At 43.6% G+C, this 21,538-nt stretch overlaps 1 protein-coding gene across 2 annotated transcripts in view; it reads right to left on the minus strand.

Annotated features, from left to right (window-relative positions):
- Nucleotides 1-21,538, minus strand: part of LOC122928194 (solute carrier family 22 member 4-like) — a 355,141-nt gene that overhangs the window by 174,770 nt on the left and 158,833 nt on the right. The window contains exon 4 of one of the 2 annotated variants that reach the window (XM_044280782.1): nt 6,707-6,809. In XM_044280782.1, coding sequence (XP_044136717.1) covers nt 6,707-6,809 — 103 coding nt within the window. Of the gene's footprint in view, nt 1-6,706; nt 6,879-21,538 lie in introns of both variants that reach the window. The other variant, XM_044280781.1, reaches the window with a different exon arrangement.

The following is a 21,538-nucleotide window of genomic DNA, read 5'->3' on the forward strand; positions in this document are numbered from 1 at the left end:
GAATGATTTTTGAGCTTTATTTACTTTTTTTTTAAACACACTGCTATTATTTTTAACACAACTGTACCTATAATTGTTGGGTTTAGTTTCTGATCATGAGTAACTTTGATTGGGATGTTTTTGGTTTGGCTTTAGGAGTCACAGTATACGTTTTGCTTGTTCTTTACTGTGTTTAGAAAATTGCAGAACATTATAGAAAGGGGAATCAAAGTCCTTAAACTCCGATGTCCGATTTGTGGACTTTTGATTTATATAATAAATCTCAGTACAGAGTACACTAGGTGAATATAGTGGGGAAAACTGAGGAAAAACAGACTTCTGTGAATTTTGTTACTTTCTATAGTTGTTCTGGTAAAGTTGAAGAGCAATGGAGAATAGTTTTAGTATACCCGGAGGTTATAAGACAGCCAAAACATTGGTGAAGGAAAGAGCAGGTAAAGAGGGTCTGAAGAATGAGTATTGGAGAAAGCAGGGATGAAGTATGGGAATCTTAAGCCCAGAAGTACTAGTACGGTGGCACTCTGATTTAGGGAGGAAGATCCGAGGAAGCTAGTCTGGGAAAGAATCAGAAGAACACATTGTGGTTGGATAAAGGATTATGGATGTGAAGAATTGGTTGATATATGGATAAAACTAGCTCATGATTTTGAAACAAAGGGATGGAGAGGAGAAGCCCAGCGTGCAGGCTTGGGGGAGGCAGCTCACACTGCAGCCTTATCAGTTAACCCCTTTTTATGTACCAGCGGTGAGATTTACGAGAGAAACTTTGTTTTTTTGTCCGTGAATCTGAACAAGTTAAAGGGGTTCAGCATCCTTCTTTTTTTAAAAAATTTTTAAATTTATTTAAATCCCATGGATAGATCATCTGATTGGAGGGGGTCCGACACCTGGGACCCCTGCCGATCAGCTGTTTGAGAAGGCAGTTGGACTGGCAGCAGTGCCGCGGCCTTCTCGCTGTTTACCGCAGGCCCAGTGACGTCATGACTTGTGCCAATGGCCTGGGCGGGGCAAAGCTCCATTCAAGTGAACAGTGCTTAGCCCCGCCCAGGCCATTGATTCTAGTCGTGACGTCACTGGGCCTGCGGTAAATGGCGAGAAGGCCGCGGCGCTACTGGCAGTGCTGCTGCCTTCTCAGACAGCTGATCGACAGGGGTCGCGGGTGTCGGATGCCCGCCAATCAGATGCTGATCTAGTCAGAGGATAGAACATCAGTTTAAAAAAACTGCAGAACCCCTTTAATCTAAAGATAAAAGACAGTACGGTTGTTGCCCAATTGTTAGTTAAAGAAAACCTGCCAGAATCTCTTTTAGGGACTGATGTTTTGCAAGTTCTGGGAGCCTACATACACTTTTACCCCAATGGCACTACCCCTGTAGGTTTTGGGGCCCCAGAGGAAGTATTATGTCCCTAATAGCAACACTGGCCCTGCCTGAGACTGAACCATCTGAATTAATCCTTGTAGACCAGGCTGTTCTTGAGGTGGTACCGAAGGATTTATGGGCAACATGAAAAATAGATATACAAAGGCTCTGCAATCTGTCCTTACAAACTGGACACCACCCGGCTCAGTGGTCTTGTTACAATACGTAGATGATTTGCTCCTGTGTGCTGTAGACAATGAGGCTTGCTATATCTCTTTTAATTTTCCTACATCAGAACGGATGTAATACCTCAAAGCAGAAGCTTCAGTTTTGTAAAAACAAGATTGTGTTTCTAGGACACTGTCTCTCCCACAGAGCTCGCCACCTAACCCCAGAAAGAAAGGAGGCTGTTGAAAGGATACAAGTGCCCAAAGGAGCACAAAGCCTATGGGTGTTTTTAGGGCTGGTTTCATACTGTCACCCCTGGATTAGACATGCCTCCATGTTAATGCAGCCTCTGTATGATTGTCCATCATCTGACCCATTTCACCTTACAGAAGAGGCAGTGAATGATTTCCATACATTGAAGCTGTGCATTACCTAAGGCCCCAGCCCTGGGTATTCCAAACTATGACGAGGAATTTTAACCTGTTCTGTTCAGAAATGCACAGCTGTAATGATTCAGAAACATGGTGACTGCAAGCGGCGTACTTTTCAGCCAGATTAGATCCTGTCGCCAGAGGTACCCCCTCTTGTGTCAGGGCAGTAGCGCCAGTGCAGGCAATGATAGAAAACACAACAGTTGCAAATGAACTATTGTAGCCTAACAAGCTACATGCAGGCCTTCACAAAGAGGCTTGAGCACCCCCATAAACAAGTGTTTGCTTCCCATCTAGATCCAGATTCAGTAGAAGGAACACACAGTCTCCAACCAGGAGACTGAGTGGTGATAAAAAGACATGTGAGAAAAGGCCTGGATCCCAGATTTGATGGTCCTTTCCAAGTCCTGTTGACTACTCATATAGAAGTAAAGGTTGAAGGAAAGCCTAACTGGATACATGCTTCTCACTGCAAGAAAGTTCTGACGCCCAAGGATGAGGATCCTCCTGCTGCTGGCCGTCCTAATCCTGGGAACAACGGCACTGTACCAACAAATGAAGGATAATTGGGACAATGCACTTATCCGACACCACCGGGTGTTGTTTAGAGGACTCAATGACACTGACAGTAAAATTGAAGACTGTTGGATCTGTACTCCCAGTCCTGTGAGTTCAAGAACTATGCCTTATCTGGCAATCCCTTTGAATTTTAAAGAATTTATTCATATGTGTTGTTGGCAGTTTGTCTCACAAAGAAGACCAGGGCCTCATGATCAAAAGTATAATTCCACTGCAGTCCCTCTCCCCATAGTAGGGTGGGTGGAGGCTCCCTGGTGGCAAGACAAACTATAATGCAAGTAGTGTTGATTATAATAGTAGTATATTCTGTAATTAAGCTTATGTTTATGTGCACCAGCAGGTTCTATACCAAAAGGAGAAACTACCAGGATTATTGAGAGGTCTTGGGAACTGCATCAATACCTGAGAGGGAATCTGGCCTCCGGCTGGCAGTTGGACCTATCCCAACTGAAGTACCTTTTGGGTTAAGATGTCAGTTCCAAGATATCTCAAAATGGGGAAATTGTGAGGGATGAAAATACATTTTGTATAAATATGTCCTCCATCTTAGGTTCCATTCACATGTCCGTAAGTGTTTTGCAGATCTGCAAAACACTGACACCGGCCATGTGCACATGGCCGGCACTATAATAGAAAATGCCTATTATTGTCCACTATTGCGGACAAGAATAGGACATGTTCTTATTTATTTATTTTTGCGGAGCCACAGACCGGAAGTTCGGGGCCACGGACCGGAAGTGCGGATGTGGACAGCACACTGTGTGCTGTCCGCATCTTTTCCAGCCCCATTGAAAATTAATGGGTTTACACCCATTTTGTGAAATGAATCTGGACCATTCATACGGACGTCTGAATGGAGCCTTATACATATGTGGAAAAATGTATGAACTAGCTGGCGGGACGTAGGGAGTCTCTGTGTCTATAAATCAAATGCCCCTAGCTGCAAGGCTAAGGTAAGCAGCTCCTTTGGCTATAACTACATAAGGGGGCACACACATCTGGGAATAAGTAATGAGTTGGCACATCTGGCTATAACTACTTTCAGGAGGCACGCATCTGGCTGTAAGTACTGTATTGGGCACATCTGGGCAAAACTACTGTCAGGGAGCACACATGTTGCTATAACTACTGCTTCAGGGGCACACATCTATGTATGACTACTATGGGGTAGGACACTTCTGGCTATAACTACTGTCAGGGGGCACACATTGTCGCTGTCACAGTAGTTATAGCCAGATGTGTGCCACCTCAGTAGTTATGCCCAGATGTGTGCCCCTGACAGTAGTTATAGCCAGATATATGCCCAGTGACAGGAGTTATGCCCAGATGTGTGGCTCCTGACAGGACTTAAGGCAGATGTGTGCCACCTCAAGGTAGTTCTGCCTAAATGGGTACCTCTCAAAGTAATTACAGCCAGAAGTGTGCCCCCTGAAAGCAGTTATAATCAGATGTGTGCCAACTCATATTAATTATACCCAGATATGTGCCCCCTCAAAGTAGCTCTGCCCAGATGTGTGCCCCAGACAGCAGCTCTGCCCAGATGTGTGCCCCCCAACAGGAGCTTTGCCCAGATGTTTTTTGGCCCCTGACAGTAGCTCTGCCCAAATGTGTGCCCCCGACAGTAGCTCTGCCCAGATGTGTGCCCCCTGACAGTAGCTCTGCCTAGATGTGTGCCGTTCACACAGTGTGCAGTCCACAGTTCTATGCTTCACTTCACTGCCTGTACTCTGGAGCGCATCAGTGTATACATAGATGCTGTGCACTCCCATTCACAGCAGGCAAGACGAGCTGTCTGTCAGGAGGAGGATGAGGAGAACTGAACCAATCACAGGCTACTATACAGCAACAAGAGACAGCCTGTTGCATCTCATTACTTGAACGTGCACGCTCCCTTTCTTTCACCAGACATTTAGCTACAGAACTGATAGCAACACTGAGCATGCTTGACCTGACAAAGGTTCAGAACTTCAGTTCGATGCCATGGTGATTTATGAGGAAACAATGGGTAGCAGGGGAAAACAACTACTTTTATAACTACTGAAAGGTGAATATTTGAAATTGACATTAGGTAATTATTGATGATGCATTAGACTGTCTAAAACATAAGTTATATTTATAGTAACAGAAATACCCCTTTAATTGTTATTACTAAAAATACTGGCACAAGTTTAGTGAAATAAAATAAATAATCCTGGGGGACATACTTGATCCACAATTTCATAGCTTATTATCATCTGATAAATCTGACTAGTAAAGATCCAAATGCTTGGTCGCCCCCCCCCCCCCCCCCCCAAATCATCATAAAAAAACGGATGTCTTGCACTTCTTCCCATCAGAAGAGTATTAGCTTGTGATGTCACACACACAAGTGAATGGGATACACAAAAACATCCAAGATAAAGTGGGGGGGGGAAGTATTTGATACACTGGCGATTTTGAAAATTTTCCCATCTACAAAGAATAGAGAGGTCTGTATTTGTTATCATAGGTACACTTCAACTGTGAGACAAAAAAATAATAATAAAAAATCACATGGTATTAGTTTTTAAATTATTTTGCATTTTATTGCATGAAATAAGTATTTGATACAATAGAAAAACAACTTAATATTTGGTACAGAAACCTTTGTTTGCAATTACAGAGGTCAGACGTTTGCTGTAGTTCTTGACCAAGTTTGCACACACTGCAGCAGGGATTTTGTCCCACTCCTCCACACAGATCTCCTCTAGATCTGTCAGGTTTCAGGGCTGTCGCTGGGCTACATTGAGGCTCAGCTCCCTCCGAAGGTTTTCAATTGGGTTCAGGTCTGGAGACTGGCTAGGCCACTCCAGAACCTTGAAATGATTCTTACAAAGCAACTCCTTAGTTCACCTGACTGTGTGTTTCGGGTAATTGTCATGCTAGAAGAACAAGCCATGACCTATTTTCAATGCTCTTGCTGAGGGAAGGAGGTTGATGGCAAAAATCTTGCGATACATGGCACCCATCCATCCTCCCATCAATACGGTGCATTTGTCCTGTCCCTTTTTGTAGAAAAGCACCCCCAAAGTATGATGTTTCCACCCCATGCTTCACAGTTGGGACAGTGTTCTTGGAGTTGTACTCATCCTTCTTTTTCCTCCAAACACGGTGAGTGGAGTTGATACCAAAAAGTTCTCATCTGACCACATGCCCTTCTCCCATACCTCCTCTGGATCATCACTGGCGAGCTTCAAACAGGCCTAGACATGTGCTGGCATGGGCAAGGGGATCTTGCATGCCCTGCAGGATTTAATCCATGACGGTGTAGTGTGTTACTAATGGTAATCTTTAAGACTGTGGTCACAGCTCTCTTAAGGTCATTGATCAGGTCCTCCTGTATAGTTCTGGGCTGATTTCTGACCTTTCTCAGAGCCATCCTTATCCCATGAGGCGAGGTCTTGCATAGAGCCACAGACCAAGAAAGATTGACAGTCATCTTGTGTTTCTTCCGCTTTCTAATAATTGCGCCAACAGTTGCCTTTTCACCAAGCTGCTTGCCCATTGTCCTGTAGCCCATCCCAGCCTTGTGCAGGTGTACAATTTTGTCCCTGGTGCCCTTAGACAGCTCTTTGGTCCTGGTCATGGTGGAGAGGTTGGAGTGTGTGGACAGGCGTCTTTTATACAGGTAACTAGTTCAAACAGGTGCAATTAATGCAGGTAATGAGTGCAGAGTAGGAGGGCTTCTTAAAGAAAAACTAACAGGTCTGTGAGAACCAGAACTCTTGCTGGTTGGTAGGTGATCAAATACTTATTTCATGCATAAAATGCAAATTAATTTTTTACAAATCATACAATGTGATTTTTCTGGATTTTTTTTATATTAGATTGCCTCTCACAGTTGAAGTGTACATACAATAAAAAAATTACAGACCTCTCCATTCTTTGTAGGTGGGAAAACTTGCACAATCGCCAGTGTATCAAATACTTATTTTCCCCACTGCATTTTGCTCCACTGTTCACTCAAGTAAAGCCAAAGTCTCACAGCACCTAAAATGCCACCGATCATTTACAGTATTCTGACTGGTTGGGCGACCAGACCCTCACAAATAATATCTTCTGACTTCACATGTTCTTTAAAGATAAAGTAATAAAAAAAAAATGAGCAGTAATATGATGAACAGAAAGAGCTACAACAGATGAACTCACCACCACAAAGGGACACATAGCAGTCCGGGAACAGTCAGGGCCATCAGTAGCGTTCTCCAGTCCCGGAGGAAATAGGCGAACAGAGGCAAAATCATGTATCCAACTGCAAAAAATATACAGATGCCTAATGTTGAGAAGATGATACGAGCAGACTTGCCAAGTATTTCAGATCCTATGAAAAACAAAAGTGAAAATCAGTAAGATCTTTCAGAAAGATGATGTAGTTGGAGGGCGGGGTACCCACAGAATTCTAATTTCTTCAATTAAATTTTACATTTCAGTGTATTTGTAACAAATATTGTAGGATTTGTGGACCATTATGATCTGTTAAATATTACAAATGCATGAAATATATCTAAGTGGCTGGAAACATGTATTTTGGCATTGGCATAATTTAATACATGAAGATCCTGTAGCATGTCTTGATAAATAGCAGCGAATTCACATTAAACATATCCCTAAGTACTTATTTTACACCCCATTTGAGACAATGTAGACACACCTAGAACTTTATTCTGACATTTAATTTATTAAAATGTAATTCGTATCCGTTCTGCATGGAAAACACAGCAGTTAGCCACACACATCTGGCCCATGACAACCTACAAAACTGCAACAGAAATCTGAGGATCAGTTTAGGATATCTGTTGTTCTGTCTCAAAACTACAGTATGCAGACTACTTAAAGGGATTCTCTAGGAATTAAAAAAATGAAAATACCTAAATATAACTTTATAATAAATTTCACAAATACCTTTCATTAGTTCTAATGGCTTGTTTTGTCTAGGGAGCACTCATTAGGAGAAAAAAAAAATGCCCGCTGTCCTATTAGTGCACACAAAACCTGTACTAATCACACAGCAGGACAAGTTACTTCACAATACTGAGCTAAAGAGCTGCTTCATCCTCCTCTCTGCTCTGCTTCTCAGGGATTATGGTCCTGAATACTGTTTAATATGATCTTCAGCTCAATCTCTGAAGGAATGGAGTTCATGAGGAGACATGAAGTACAGACCGGAGGTGTGGATGTGGCTGTGTCCTGCTGTGTGATCAGGATAGGTTTTGTGCGTACTAATAAGACGACGGCCATTTTATTTCTCCTAATGATTGCTCCCCAGACAAAATGTATATTTATAATAAAGTAATATTTAGGTATTTTAGTTTTCTTAATTCCCCGAGAACCCATTTAACTTGATTAAGCTTGCCGTTTAGATGTGTTAGAAGACAGTCATCAGTTTTACAACAGTCAGTGTTCCTTTTAGAGCAGCACCGGAGTTTGTATTACATTAGGGACATTTTAGAGTTAAAGGGGTTGTTGTTCTAAAACATATTTTTCATTTTCAAACTAGCACCTGGCTCTGAATACTTTTATAATCGCATGTACTTAAAAGTTTAGTATAGCCAGTGAGCTATTCAATGAAATATATTTGTATAACGCCACCTGCTGTTTTTTCTTTTCCTTATTTTTGGTCCATCACACTGAGCTAGTCAAACGTGCTCAGTTTAAATCTTCAACTGCCACTAGCCCACGGCTGCACAGGGGCCCAGTGCGGAAGGGGGCCCCTTCTTACCGGCGGCAGGGGGAGATGAGCGCTTCCATCGTGGAAGCACTCATCTCTCTATATTTATCTGTTTTGCCGTCCTTAGGACAGCGATATAGATGGATGCTGCGGGGGGATAGGAGAGAGGCGTCTCCCTTCCCCTGTCCTCTCATAGACTGCAGGCCTAGTGTCAATAGCCTATCAGAGGCCTGCGCAGGCAGCGTGATGACTTCATTGCGCCGCCTGAGCCGTACAGTGCGAGACGCTAGACAGAAGCGGCAAGGTTGGTAAGTATATGTTTTTTATTTTTTTTATTTACGCTTTGCTAGGGGCCATATCTGGCACTCATGGGGCCCCTATCTTATATACTGGCACTATGGAGGGGAATGAGCACTATGGGTGCCTTATCTTGTATACTGGCACATATTGGGGGCACTATGGAGGGGGAAAAGTACTATTGGGGCCCTATTTTATATACTGGCAAACATGGGGGGCACTATGGAGGGGAAGGAGCAATATGGGGGCTCTATCTTGTATAATTGCATACATGGGGGCACTATGGAGGGGAGGAGCACAATGAGGGCCCTATTTAAATACTAGCACACATGGGGGGCACTATGGGGAACGGGGAGAGCACTATGGGGGCATCTACTGGGGACCCCATCTTATATACTGGGACACATGGGGGCACTATAAAGAATGGGGGATAGGGGGGTCATTATATAGGGGCATTATACTGGCACACATTATGGGGCATTTTATACTGGCACATTATGTTAGGCACCATGGGTACAAGGGGAGGCGCACTATCAGGTCACGATATAGGAGTATTTTATACTGGTGCAAACTATAGGGCACTATGGGAACCTTGACTCAAATGGGGGCACTAAGTGGGTTTTTTGGGCACACAGTAGGGGGCATTGGCACAAATTATGAGGGCACTATGGGGAAATTTGCTCTACAGGGGACACTAAGAGGAGGTATATTTTATACTGCCACACAACAGGACATTGTTATGTACTGGCACGCATTATAAGGGGGCATTTACGAACTGTTACACATTATAAAGATAATTATTACTACCGGAGGAATTATGGTGGGCTTTATTACAGTTGAGGGACTAGGAGGAACATGAATACTAGTATGGGAGCATTATTACTTCTGGGGCACTATTACTACTATGTTTTGTCTGGTAGATAATTATTTCTATTGGTGGGACTCTGGGGAGCACTATTACTGTGGGGGGCACCCTGGCACGGTATCAGCTTAGCACAATTATTTTTGGGGAACATTATGTTTACACTATTTGTGTCAGGGACATCCTGGGTGCAGTTATTTTTTAGGACACTGTATTCCAATAATTATTGAAGGGGAACTATCTGTGTGTAACTAGTATAGGGAGCACAGCGGGCACAGTATTGGGGGTGGCAGAATGGGGTGTTCAAGAAATTTGGAGTATGATGGAAAACTAGGAAACTAAGATCATGATGGTGGTGTGGTATGAAAGGAGAAGATGAGGACAGAGAACATCTACATCTAAGGAGACGTCACTGGATGCAAAAGGTATGTGGACCTGTATTATGCTACCTTCACATCTGAGTTAGTGATTCTGGCAGGCTCTTCCAGCAGAAAACAGCCTGCTGGAATGCTCCAGAACTGCTGGATGTAGACAGACTATAATAGGGTCTGGCAGAGATCGGCCACAATCTGGCAAAAATTCAGAAAATCAGCGGGACACAAACCGCTGAATGCCTGAGTTTGTGTCCAGCCAATTCCTTGCATTCTCTGCAGGCTCAGGTGGCTGGAGCGTAGTGCTGCAGGTGTGAAAGTTGCCTTACCCTGTATGTTTTGTATTGTATGTTAGGACGGAATAGGTTAGGTTGAGAATTTGGCTTGGGGGTCTCTGCTATCTGTGTCCGCCCCTGCACAAGCCATATGTTCTGTGGAAGCTGTGGCATTACAGGGAGAGAGTTGCAGCAGAAAAGACACGCCCCTGAGCTGCCAGGCTGAAGATAATCTAGCAGAGCAATTGGAGCAGTGAATGTGATGATCCGGACCCATGTGCAGTACAGGGCTGGTTCTAGCTTTGTTAGAAGGGTATTGTCATGTACTATATGATGTCCGATTTTTATATCAATCATGGCATAATTCTTTTAATGTAAAATAAGAGAACGAGCCATAATATAGCACATGACAATCTCATTAATTGTTCCAGTTGCTGTGCTTGATTTACAGTCACTTGAAAATGTATTCATACCCCTTGAACATTTCCACATTTTTTCACGTTACAAACACAAATTTAAATGTATTTTATTGGGATTTTATGTGAGCAAGTATATGTGAAGTGAAAAGAATACAAGGTTTTCAACATTTTTAATAAATAAAAATCTGGAAACTGTGATGTGCATTTGTATTCAGCCCCCAGCACCCCCGAGTCAATACTTTGTAGGAGTACCATTCACTGCTATTATGGCTGCAAGTCTTTTGGTGTGTGTCTCTACCAGCTTTGCACATCTAGAGGCTGTTGAAATTTTTGCCCATTCCTCTTGGCAAAATAGCTCAAACTCAGTCAGACTGGATGGAGAGCGTCTGTGAACAATAATTTTCAAGTCATGCACAGATTCTCAATGGTATTTGGCCTTTGCTCTGGCTTTATGTTTAGGGTTTATCTGCTGGAAGGTGAATCTCTGCCCCAGTCTCAAGTCTTCTGCAGCCTTAACAAGTTTTTCTCCAGGATTGACCTTTATTTAGCTCAATCTATTTTCACATCAACTCTGATCAGTTTTTTTGTCCTTGCTGAAGAAAAGCATCCCCATATTTTACGGTGGCGATAGTTTGCTCACGGTGATGTGCAGGGTTAGTTTTTAAACCACACATAGGCTACTTTCACACTTGCATTTTTGCCCGATTCGGTTGTATTATCTTTAAAATAGCAATGATGGATCCGGAATGAACTCCATTGCAAGTCACTGGGGGACTGATATGTTTTCTATTTTGTTCAAGAAAACGGATCCAGTACTATTGACTTGCATTGTGGGCCATGCCGGATCCATTTTGCTCTACATCCCATGATGGAAAGAAAACCAGCTTGCTGCAGTATGCTCTCTGTTCTGAGAATGCAACCGAATGGAATGGAACGGAATGCAATTTGGAGCATAACGTTCAGTGCAGTTTTCTCCCTATTGACAATGAATAGGGACGAACTGTAAGCGTTCTTCTCCATTATTGAGATCCTCTGCTGGATCTCAATACCGGAAAAGTTAAAGTATAACTGTCATATATATATGACTGTCATATATATATTTTTTGGGGGGATTGTGGTGATTAATATCACCTTGGTGGCCCTATTTAAACTTTTCACTGTGTATTCAATTACCTCTTAATTTCACTGTTTTGTTCCCTGTACTGCCTATTGGACCTGACAGCCAGGGACTGTAAGTAAATGATTAAAGCCAGGTCCTCCCCAGCAGCTGATAACAGTGCCTGGGCTGTGTGCACTTCTCCCTGTCCCTGCGCTTGGCAGACGCTCCCTCACTCAGCAGAGCTGGAGAAGTAGAGTCGTAGCAGCGCAGACCAGGGAAGGGAGATCTGCCATCTGCTCAGTGTATAAATGAAAGCAACATGTGGTAAGAGGACCCCTTTGTGCTGCAGGAGATTAACCCTTTAGGTGGAGGGCTCTGGTTACTGACACTTTTGGGGGGCTATTGTTACTGGCTAGTGAGGGCAGGCAGGATTAGCCTCGGGGTGAGGGCAGTGGCGGCCATCTTAACTGAATAGTGAGATTGCATTTTTATGCAGACTGGTTGCTAAGGGCTGAATCTTATTAAATATGGGGTAAGTCAGTCTAATAGTAACTGATTCTGGAAAATCATGTTATTAGTAACTACATATATGAAAATTGAAATTAGGGTCTAAGTGTGACAGTTATCCTTTTAAACGCAAATGTGAAAGTAGCCATAGCGTTTTGCATTTAGGCCCAAAAATTCTAATTTGGTCTCATCTGACCAGGGCACCTTCCACATGACTTGGTTTCAAAAATGTCTTTCTTCTTGCCACTCTATAAATGTCACATTTGTGGAGTACACAATTAATGTCCTGTGGACATAGTCTCCTACCTGCACTGTGGCTCTCCTTGCCTGGGCTGTCAGCTTAGGTGGACAGCCATGCCTTGGTAGATTTATAGTTGTGCCATACTCCTTCCATTTTCGGATGATGGATTGAACAAACCTCTGTTAGATGTTCAGAGCGTTTATTTTTATAACCTAACCCTGGTTTACGCTTCTCCACAGCGTTATCACTGACCTGTCTGGTGCGTTCCTTTTGGTGTGATGCTTTTTGATCGCTAATGCTCACTAACAAACCCTCTGAGGCCTTCACAGAACAAATTACACACAGGTGGACTCTATTTACTAATTAGGTGACTTCTGAAGGCAATTGGTCACACTGGATTTTATTTAGGGGTATCAGAGTACAGAGAGCTGAATACAAATGCACGCCACACTTTTCAGATTTATATAAAAGAAAAAAAAAAAACATGTATCATATCTTTTTCACTTCACACATACTTGCTACTTTGTGTTGGTCAATCACATAACATGTAAATAAAATACATCTATGGTTGTGGGTTTAAAGTGAAAAAATGTGGAAAAGATCAGGGTGTATGAATGCTTTTTCAAGGCACTGTATATCCAGCAGGCAGCTCAGTTCTATTTCTATTACAGCTCAGGAGGCAGTTGAAGGATGGAACTGAGCATGTGCGTCCAACTCACCGAGGAAAATAGAGAGAAAAGGAAAAGAACAAACAGTGGGTGGTGCTATACAGATACATTTAATTAAATAAATCAGTGGATATACAATTACAAAGGTATTCAGATACAGGTGCTGGTTTGAAAACGGCTGAATATTGTTTGTGGGAAAAACCCTTTAAACCCTTTAATGAGCAGACAAAAGAACCACAAGGAGCAACTGTATATAAGAACAGCAGCTCTGCAGCATAATGTTTTCCCACTGCCTGCAACTCTGCCTCATATTATATGTGTTTACTGTGGGCAGGGCCAGTGCTTCCATAGAGGCAAGGGGGGCAATTGCCCCCAGGCCCCGAGTCCTTAGGGCCCCCCCCGCGCCGGCCCCGCAACTAACTATAGGCAGGACAGTCAGTGTCACACGGAGATGAGCGCTTCCATTGTGGCGCTCATCTACAGTTATCTGTATCAACAGCGATAAAGATGGCTGTGCAGCAGGTTAGGGGAGGAAGAGGTGTGTCCCTTTTACTTCCTCTGATAGGCTGCAGGCACTAGGCCGGCAGCCTATCAGAGGCCGGCGCAGGCAGCGCGATGACGTCATCCCGCCGCCTGAGCCCTGAGCCGTACGGTGCGGGACACAGGCCGGAAGAGGCCTGCATCGCATCCCTGCCAAGGAGGTAAGTATAAGTGTTTTTTTTTTTTGTACAATACTGGTGGCTACTGGCACATGATGGGGGACTCTGGCTACTTGCACTTGTTGATGGGTGGGGGCTCAGGCTACTGGCACATGATTGGGGGGCCTATGGCTACTGGGACATGATAGGGGGGGCTCTATGGCTACTGACATTATAGGGGGGCCCTATGGCTACTGGCACATGATAGGGGGTGCCCTATGGCTACTGGCACATGATAGGGGGTGCCTATGGCAACTGGCACATGTTGATGGGGGGGCTCAAGCTACTGGCACATGATAGGGGGGATCTATGAGGGCACATTTTACTGGCACATTATTGGGGGACATCTATGAGGGCACTTCTTACTGGCACATTGGGGGCACTTCTTACTGGCACATTATTGGTGGGCACTATAGGGGCATCTACTGAGGCCACAAAGAACGGTAATTTTATATGGGGGCTCTGTATAGGGGCATTTTATACTGGGACACATTATAGTGGGTACTATGGGGAAGGGGGGAGAGGAGTACTATGGGGTCATCTACGGGGGCACTGAGAAGGGGTATTTCATACTTATAAATTATGGGGGACACTGAGGGCATCTACTGGGGCACTATATATGGGGCATTTTATACTGATACATTATGGGGGGCACTACGAGGGTGGGGGAGAGGAGCACTATGGGGCATTTACTGGGGCCACTATATAGGGGTATTTTATACTGGCACATTATGGGGCACTATGGGGACATTAGCTCAACTGGGGGCATTACAAGGGGGTATTTTTTGCACTGTCACATTATAAGGAGAATTATTTCTACTGGGGGAGGGGGCATTATGGTGGGCTTTATTACTCCCCCATGGTATGACCCCCTAGTAGCAGCACCAGCCTCTCCCTGCTCTGCTATCCCTCTGCCCATTCTCCAAATCCTTATTATGAAATCTTTCTCATTAGGATAAAACACAACATCAGCTCTGCCGAGCCCCCGGCTAAATTGTTGAAATGGTGTCCGAGATCCCCAAGGGTCAAGCCAAGTAACTGTAAGTTTTCATATAAAATATGTTTATGTTATGCACATATAGCATACACAGACAGCTCTGTGTCTAGTGTATAGTTTCCTGTGTCTAAAACAACTGAAAATATGGCTGATCAGGGATACTGCAGTCTTGAACTGGTTAACCCTTTCTGGATCTCTGATGTACATGTCCAGTCTTCGAAAACAGGCGCCATAACCCCCCAATTTCTGCTGCTTTACACAACAGAGGCCTGGAGGTAATGTCTATGATCGCGGGCAATGCCAATAGTGGACATATAACCCCCAGATGCCATTGTCAAATGTGGGAGCCGCATGCTTCTCAGCCCGGGCCACCTTATAACCCCCAGATATGGCATCTGGGGGGTATAAGGTAGCCCGGGCTGAGAAGCATGCGGCTCCCACATATGACCATGGCATCTGGGGGTTATATGTCCACTATTGGCATTGCCCACGATCACAGACATCAAATGTGGGAGCCGCATGCTTCCCAGCCTGGGCCACCTTCCCCTGGCTGAGATCAGGCAATGAGGCTTATTCCAATGAAGGCCTGTAGGTGGAAGCACTGCATTGGAATATACTGAATTCAGTATTCTGTATTTCATAGATATGAAATACAGAATACAAGATGCAATCCAGTAATTGCATGTTATAATCACGTAATGTGACTTAAAAAAATAAAAATATAGAAAATAAATCACCCCCACTTTTACTAGAATAAAAAAAATATATATAAACAATAAAAAAACTACTGTAAACATCATGGGCATTGCTGTGTCCAAAATACAACAACTATTAAAATATACAGTCAGGTCCATAAATATTGGGACATCGACACGATTCTAACATTTTTGGCTCTATACACCACCACAATGGATTTGAAATGAAACGAGCAAGATGTGCTTTAACTGAAGACTGTCAGCTTTAATTTGAGGGTATTTACATCCAAATCAGGTAAACGATGTAGGTTTGGTCCCTTAGCAAGTGGGAGGCACAAACTGTTGTAATTCCTACACCGTTCACCTGATTTGGATGTAAATACCCTCAAATTAAAGCTGACAGTCTTCAGTTAAAGCACATCTTGCTCATTTCATTTCAAATCCATTGTGGTGGTATATAGAGCCAAAAATGTTAGAATTGGGTCGATGTCCAAATATTTATGGACCTGACTGTAAAAATATCTCATTCAGAGAACATGGTAATGAAAAAAAAATCATAAAAATTAATACAATGTGTTCAAAAAGTTGTACACACTCCAAAGTGGTAATAATAAAAACTATGCTTCTGAAAAACAATGAGCCCTCATAGAGCTCTATAAACATAACTATGAAAAAGTTATGGGGGTCAGAATCTCTTTATGGGGTGGTTTGAACAACAAAACTGTCACAAAGACCATGATCGCCGAACAGTGTGGCGCTAGGATAGGGTTGACAGATTACTGGGATGGGCCGGAGAAGATCCAGCGGTCATGGTCCATATCGGAACCAATGACAAAGTTAGGGGTAGGTGGAGAGTCCTTAAAAATGATTTCAGGGATTTAGGTCAAAAACTTAGTGCAAGGACCTCAAAGGTAGTATTTTCCGAAATACTGCCTGTACCACGGGCCACACGAGAAAGGCAGCGGGAGATTAGGGAGATTAACAAGTGGCTCAAGAACTGGTGTAAGAAGGAGGGGTTTGGGTTCCTGGAGAACTGGGTCGACTTCTCTATCGGCTATAGGCTCTATCGTAGGGACGGGCTGCACCTCAATGGGGAAGGGGCAGCTGTGTTGGGGAAGAAGATAGCTAGAAGGTTGGAGGAGTGTTTAAACTAGGGACTGGGGGGAGGGAAATTACATTATAGGAGGGGAAGATATTGCAGATAGAGACCGAGGGCAAGGTAGTGGGACTGGGGGAGGAATGGAAGGAGGAACTAGAACAGCTCAGAAGGAAAGGTATAGGGTAAAAAATATACATAAACCTCTCAAATGTATGTATACTAATGCCAGAAGCCTGACAAATAAAACTGGGGAACTGGAATTAGTGATGTGTGAAGATGACCTAGTGGGAATAACTGAGACATGGCTGGATGATAGCTATGACTAAGCAGTTAATGTAAAAGGTTACAGTTTGTTTAGAAAGGATCGTCAAAACCAGAGAGAGGGAGGGGTCTGCCTTTATGTAAAGTCCTGTCTAAAGCCCACACTCCGTGAAGATATAAGTGAGGGACATGAACATGTGGAGTCACTGTGGGTCGAGATACATGGAGCTAAAAACCATAATAAATTACTAATAGGAGTTTACTATAAACCACCTAATATACCAGAGTCCACAGAAAATCTACTACTAAACGAGATAGGCAAGGCGGCAAATCCTAATGAGGTGGTTATTATGGGGGACTTCAACTACCCAGATATAGACTGGGAAACTGAAACTTGTATATCTCATAAAGGAAACAGGTTCTTGGCAATAACCAAAGGCCATTACCTCTCCCAACTAGAGGGACGGTGTAACGGACCGTTTCAGCAGACAAGGGGTTAAAATCCGTTTAGGCGATATGCCCCTTTCTGAGAGACAGGCACAGCTACTGCAGAACACCAACCTCCCGAACTGGATACAAAATAGCACTCCAAACTGGAACCTCGCGAATAGCTGCTGGCAGACGAACAGGAAAAGCATACAATCGGCTTACACTCCTGGCAATCAGTCTCTAACAGCATACAGGGAATCCCCCCAATAACGAGACAAGGCTCCGTGTTGAGGGTCAGCAGTGGTCTGACTGTACTTCAGATACAGCCTCTTTTATTCATAAAAAACAAACATAGTACTGCCCACAGGGTTTTGAAATCCAACCAATCAATATCTTACAACACACACAATGCAAGTACAGCAACCAATCGTTCACGCCCCCTAGAGGACCAGAAGGGAGACTGCGACACAGAACAGATACAACACATCCCCACAATGCATGATGGTTTCCTCCTCTCTGTCCCAGAGACAACCGAGGGCAATCCAATTATCTCTCAGGACAAAGGGGAGATCGCCAATACACATGTGGAGACAACAGGACAGACATCACCATTTAAACACACAATGGGACAATAGAACCACACCCAGCATATTCCTCCCAAGCTGACAAGTTACACGGGTTCAAGGGACGTAATCCTGGGGCAGGAGGCTGGCAACCAGCCCCCTCCAAAACACTGTGGCAAGGTTGGTTTCGCCACAGACGGCCATTCTGGACTTAGTATTAACCAATAGGCCTGACAGAACAACAGATGTGCAGGTTGGTGGAGACCTGGGAAATAGTGACCATAAAGTAATAACCTTCCAATTATCATTCAAAAGAGCGTTTCTACAGGGAGGAACAAAAATACCAAACTTCAAAAAAGCTAAATTTAGCCAACTAAGAGAGGCCATAGGCTTAACTAACTGGGACAAAGTCCTCAAAAATAAAAATGCAGCAACAAAATGGGATATCTTTAAAAGCATCCTAAAATCTCAATGTATGGGAATAAAAGGTTAAGGAACAAAAATAAACCAATGTGGATAAACAGAACTGTAAAGAAAGCAATAAATGACAAAAAGAAAGCATATAAAACACTAAAACAGGAGGGTAGCACGGAAGCACGGAAAAAAATAGAACATGTAAAAAACAAATAAAACCAGTCAAACTAGAGACCGAGACCGACGAGGAGAATGCAAAGCTGTTAAATTTTTATTTTTTCTCCAATGTATTCACTGAGGAAAATAAACTGTCAGATGAAATGCTGAATGTAAAAATTCCCCATTAAAAGTGTCCTGTCTGACCTAGGAAGAAGTACATGGCAAATGTGGTGCCAATATTCAAAAAGGGTCCAAAAACAGAGCCTAGAAACTATAGGCCGGTAAGTTTAACATATGTTGTGGGTAAACTGTTTGAAGGTTTTCTGAGAGATGCTATGTTAAGAGCATCTCAACAGAAAATAAGCAAATAACGCCATAGCATGGCTTAATGAGGGATCGGTCATGCCAAACTAATTTAATCAGTTTCTATGAGGGGGGGAAGTTCTAGACTTGACCGCGGCAAATCAATAGATGTCGTATATCTGGACTTCTCCAAAGCATTTGACACTGTACCACATAAAAGGTTAGTATATAAAATGAGAATGCTTGGACTGGGAGAAAACTTCTGTATGGGGGTAGGTAACTGGCTGAGGGATAGAAAACAGAGGGTGGTTATTAACGGTACACACTCAGATTGGGTCACTGTCACTAGTGGAGTACCTCAGGGGTCAGTATTGGGCCCTATTCTCTTCAATATATTAATGATCTTGTAGAAGGCTTGCATAGTAAAATATCAATTTTCGCAGATGACACTAAACTGTGTAAAGTAATTGACACTGAAGAGGACAGTATACTACTACAGAGCGATCTGTATAGACTGGAGGCTTGGGCAGATAAGGTTTAACACTGACAAATGTAAAGTTATGCACATGAGAAGGAATAATGCAAGTCACCCGTACATACTAAACGGTAAAACACTCGGTAACACTGACATGGAATAGGATCTAGGAATTTTAATAAACAGCAAACTAAGCAGCAAAAACCAGTGTCAGGCAGCTGCTGCCAAGGCCAATAAGATAATGGGTTGCATCAAAAGGGGCATAGATGCCCGTGATGAGAACATAGTCCTACCACTTTACAAATCATTAGTCAGACCACACATGGAGTACTGTGTACAGTTCTGGGCTCCTGTGAACAAGGCAGACATAGCAGAGCTGGAGAAGGTCCAGAGGAGGGCAACTAAAGTAATAACTGGAACGGGGCAACTACAGTACCCTGAAAGGAAAGATTATCAAAATTAGGGTTATTCACTTTAGAAAAAAGATGACTGAGGGGAGATCTAATTACTATGTATAAATATATCACGGTTCCCATCATCTGTTTATCCCCAGGACTGTGATTGTGACGAGGGGACATCCTCTGCGTCTAGAGGAAAGAAGGTTTCTACACAAACATAGAAGAGGATTCTTTACGGTAAGAGCAGTGAGACTATGGAACTCTCTGCCTGAGGAGGTGGTGATGGTGAGTACAATAAAGGAATTCAAGAGGGGCCTGGATATATTTCTGGAGTGTAATAATATTACAGGCTATAGCTACTAGAGAGGGGTCGTTGATCCAGGGAGTTATTCTGATTGGAGTCAGGAAGGAATTTTTTATTCCCCTAAATGAGGATAATTGGCTTCTACCTCACAGGGTTTTTTTTTTGCCTTCCTCTGGATCAACTTGCAGGATGACATTATGTACTATGTTACATTGCAAAGTCCTTGACTTTTTCTCCGGTCATCGTGTACTATAAAAGATACGGTACATACCCGTAGATGATTTGTTCATCATTTGGAAAGGCACACAAAAGGATGCCCTTGACTTTGCAGAAGAACTAAAAAACAACTCCTGGGGCATTCATTTTTGCCCAAATTTTTCTAGAGACAAAATAGTTTTCTCACTATTTGGGTCTGATAATAACACAACTTCATCCAGAACACATTTTAAACAAGTTGACACAAATAGTTATTTACATTTTCAAAGCAGCCATTACCACAAATGGCTGAAGAATATCCCATACGGACAATACAGCCAGATATGGAAAAATTGTACCTCAACTGAAGATTTCACCGAACAAGCCAAAATAAAATAAAAAAATTTAAAGACAAAAAATACCCATCAAAAATTTTATCAGCATATAAAAAAAACTTGTCTCCTGACTCAAAATGACTGTCTGACTATAATGGGGACGGGGGTGGAGCTCCGGCGCAGCACGGCAGTGCATGGTGAAAGGCTGCCGGACTAAAAGTACTGCATGTCCAACTTTTTAGTCCGGCGGCCTCTCACCGCGAACTGCCATACTGCGCCGGAGCTCCACCCCCGTCCCCATTATAGTCAATGGGGATGGAGCGGCGGCAGGACGGATCCGACAGGGTTACAATCTCTCTTCAGGTTTATTTGAAAATCGTGCACAAATTGCACACTAGTTATTTTCCTGAGTGATGTCTGTGTGGACTGTGGGGACTATTATATTATCAGCCAGTGTTACTGTTATCAACTTAGCACATACAGTTTTCCCTGTGCATTCACTTCACTTGGTTGTACTGCTGTCACTGTGGGTGACAATGCATTGCATGCACAACAGACAACAATGCACAGCACACAGCTCCTGAGTCCTCCTGTCCGCTTCCCTTCATTCCTGACTCACTCAGTCAGAGAGCTCAGACAATGTACCAAGAGCCGACTCAGCGAGTCAGCAAGTGCATCGAAGCATCCGTGCATGCGCACCACCTCAGCAAATGAACCGAAGATCCGATTCATGAATCGGTTCATTTGAATGATCTGATTCAAATGAACCGATTGATCTGAAAGATCCGAACTTCCTATCTCTATTCCTTGCCCGACCCCCCCCCCCCCTGCTCCGCTGATTCCCGTATTCCCTTTAAAAGGCTCTGAGCTGCTGCGCAGAGGAATGTAGCTGCACAGCGGCATGTGACGCTGTCGCTGTCCGCTGCCTGCTGCCGCCGCCTTCAGGTTAGCACGCCGCAGCCTGCCTGCCACTGCCAGACACAGTAAATTCTGGTTTGCAGGCTTGCAGCCAGGCGCGGTGGCGGAAACTTCTGTTCTGGCCTCTGGGAGTGGGACTGGAATCGAATCTGGAAAGAATTGTGGTGGAAGCCAGCCCAGGAAGGAGTCAGTGCCGGCTCCATGCTCCACTCCATCACATGTTGGGCCGGACGGACCCCAACGATTCATTAAGGTCCATTAGGTTACTTGTTTCCATAAATAATGTTAGCATTTTACTGTTAATGGTGGCATACAGTATTTTTTTCAAAGC

Source organism: Bufo gargarizans, chromosome 2 (assembly GCF_014858855.1).
Source record: "Bufo gargarizans isolate SCDJY-AF-19 chromosome 2, ASM1485885v1, whole genome shotgun sequence".
NCBI lineage: Eukaryota > Metazoa > Chordata > Amphibia > Anura > Bufonidae > Bufo > Bufo gargarizans.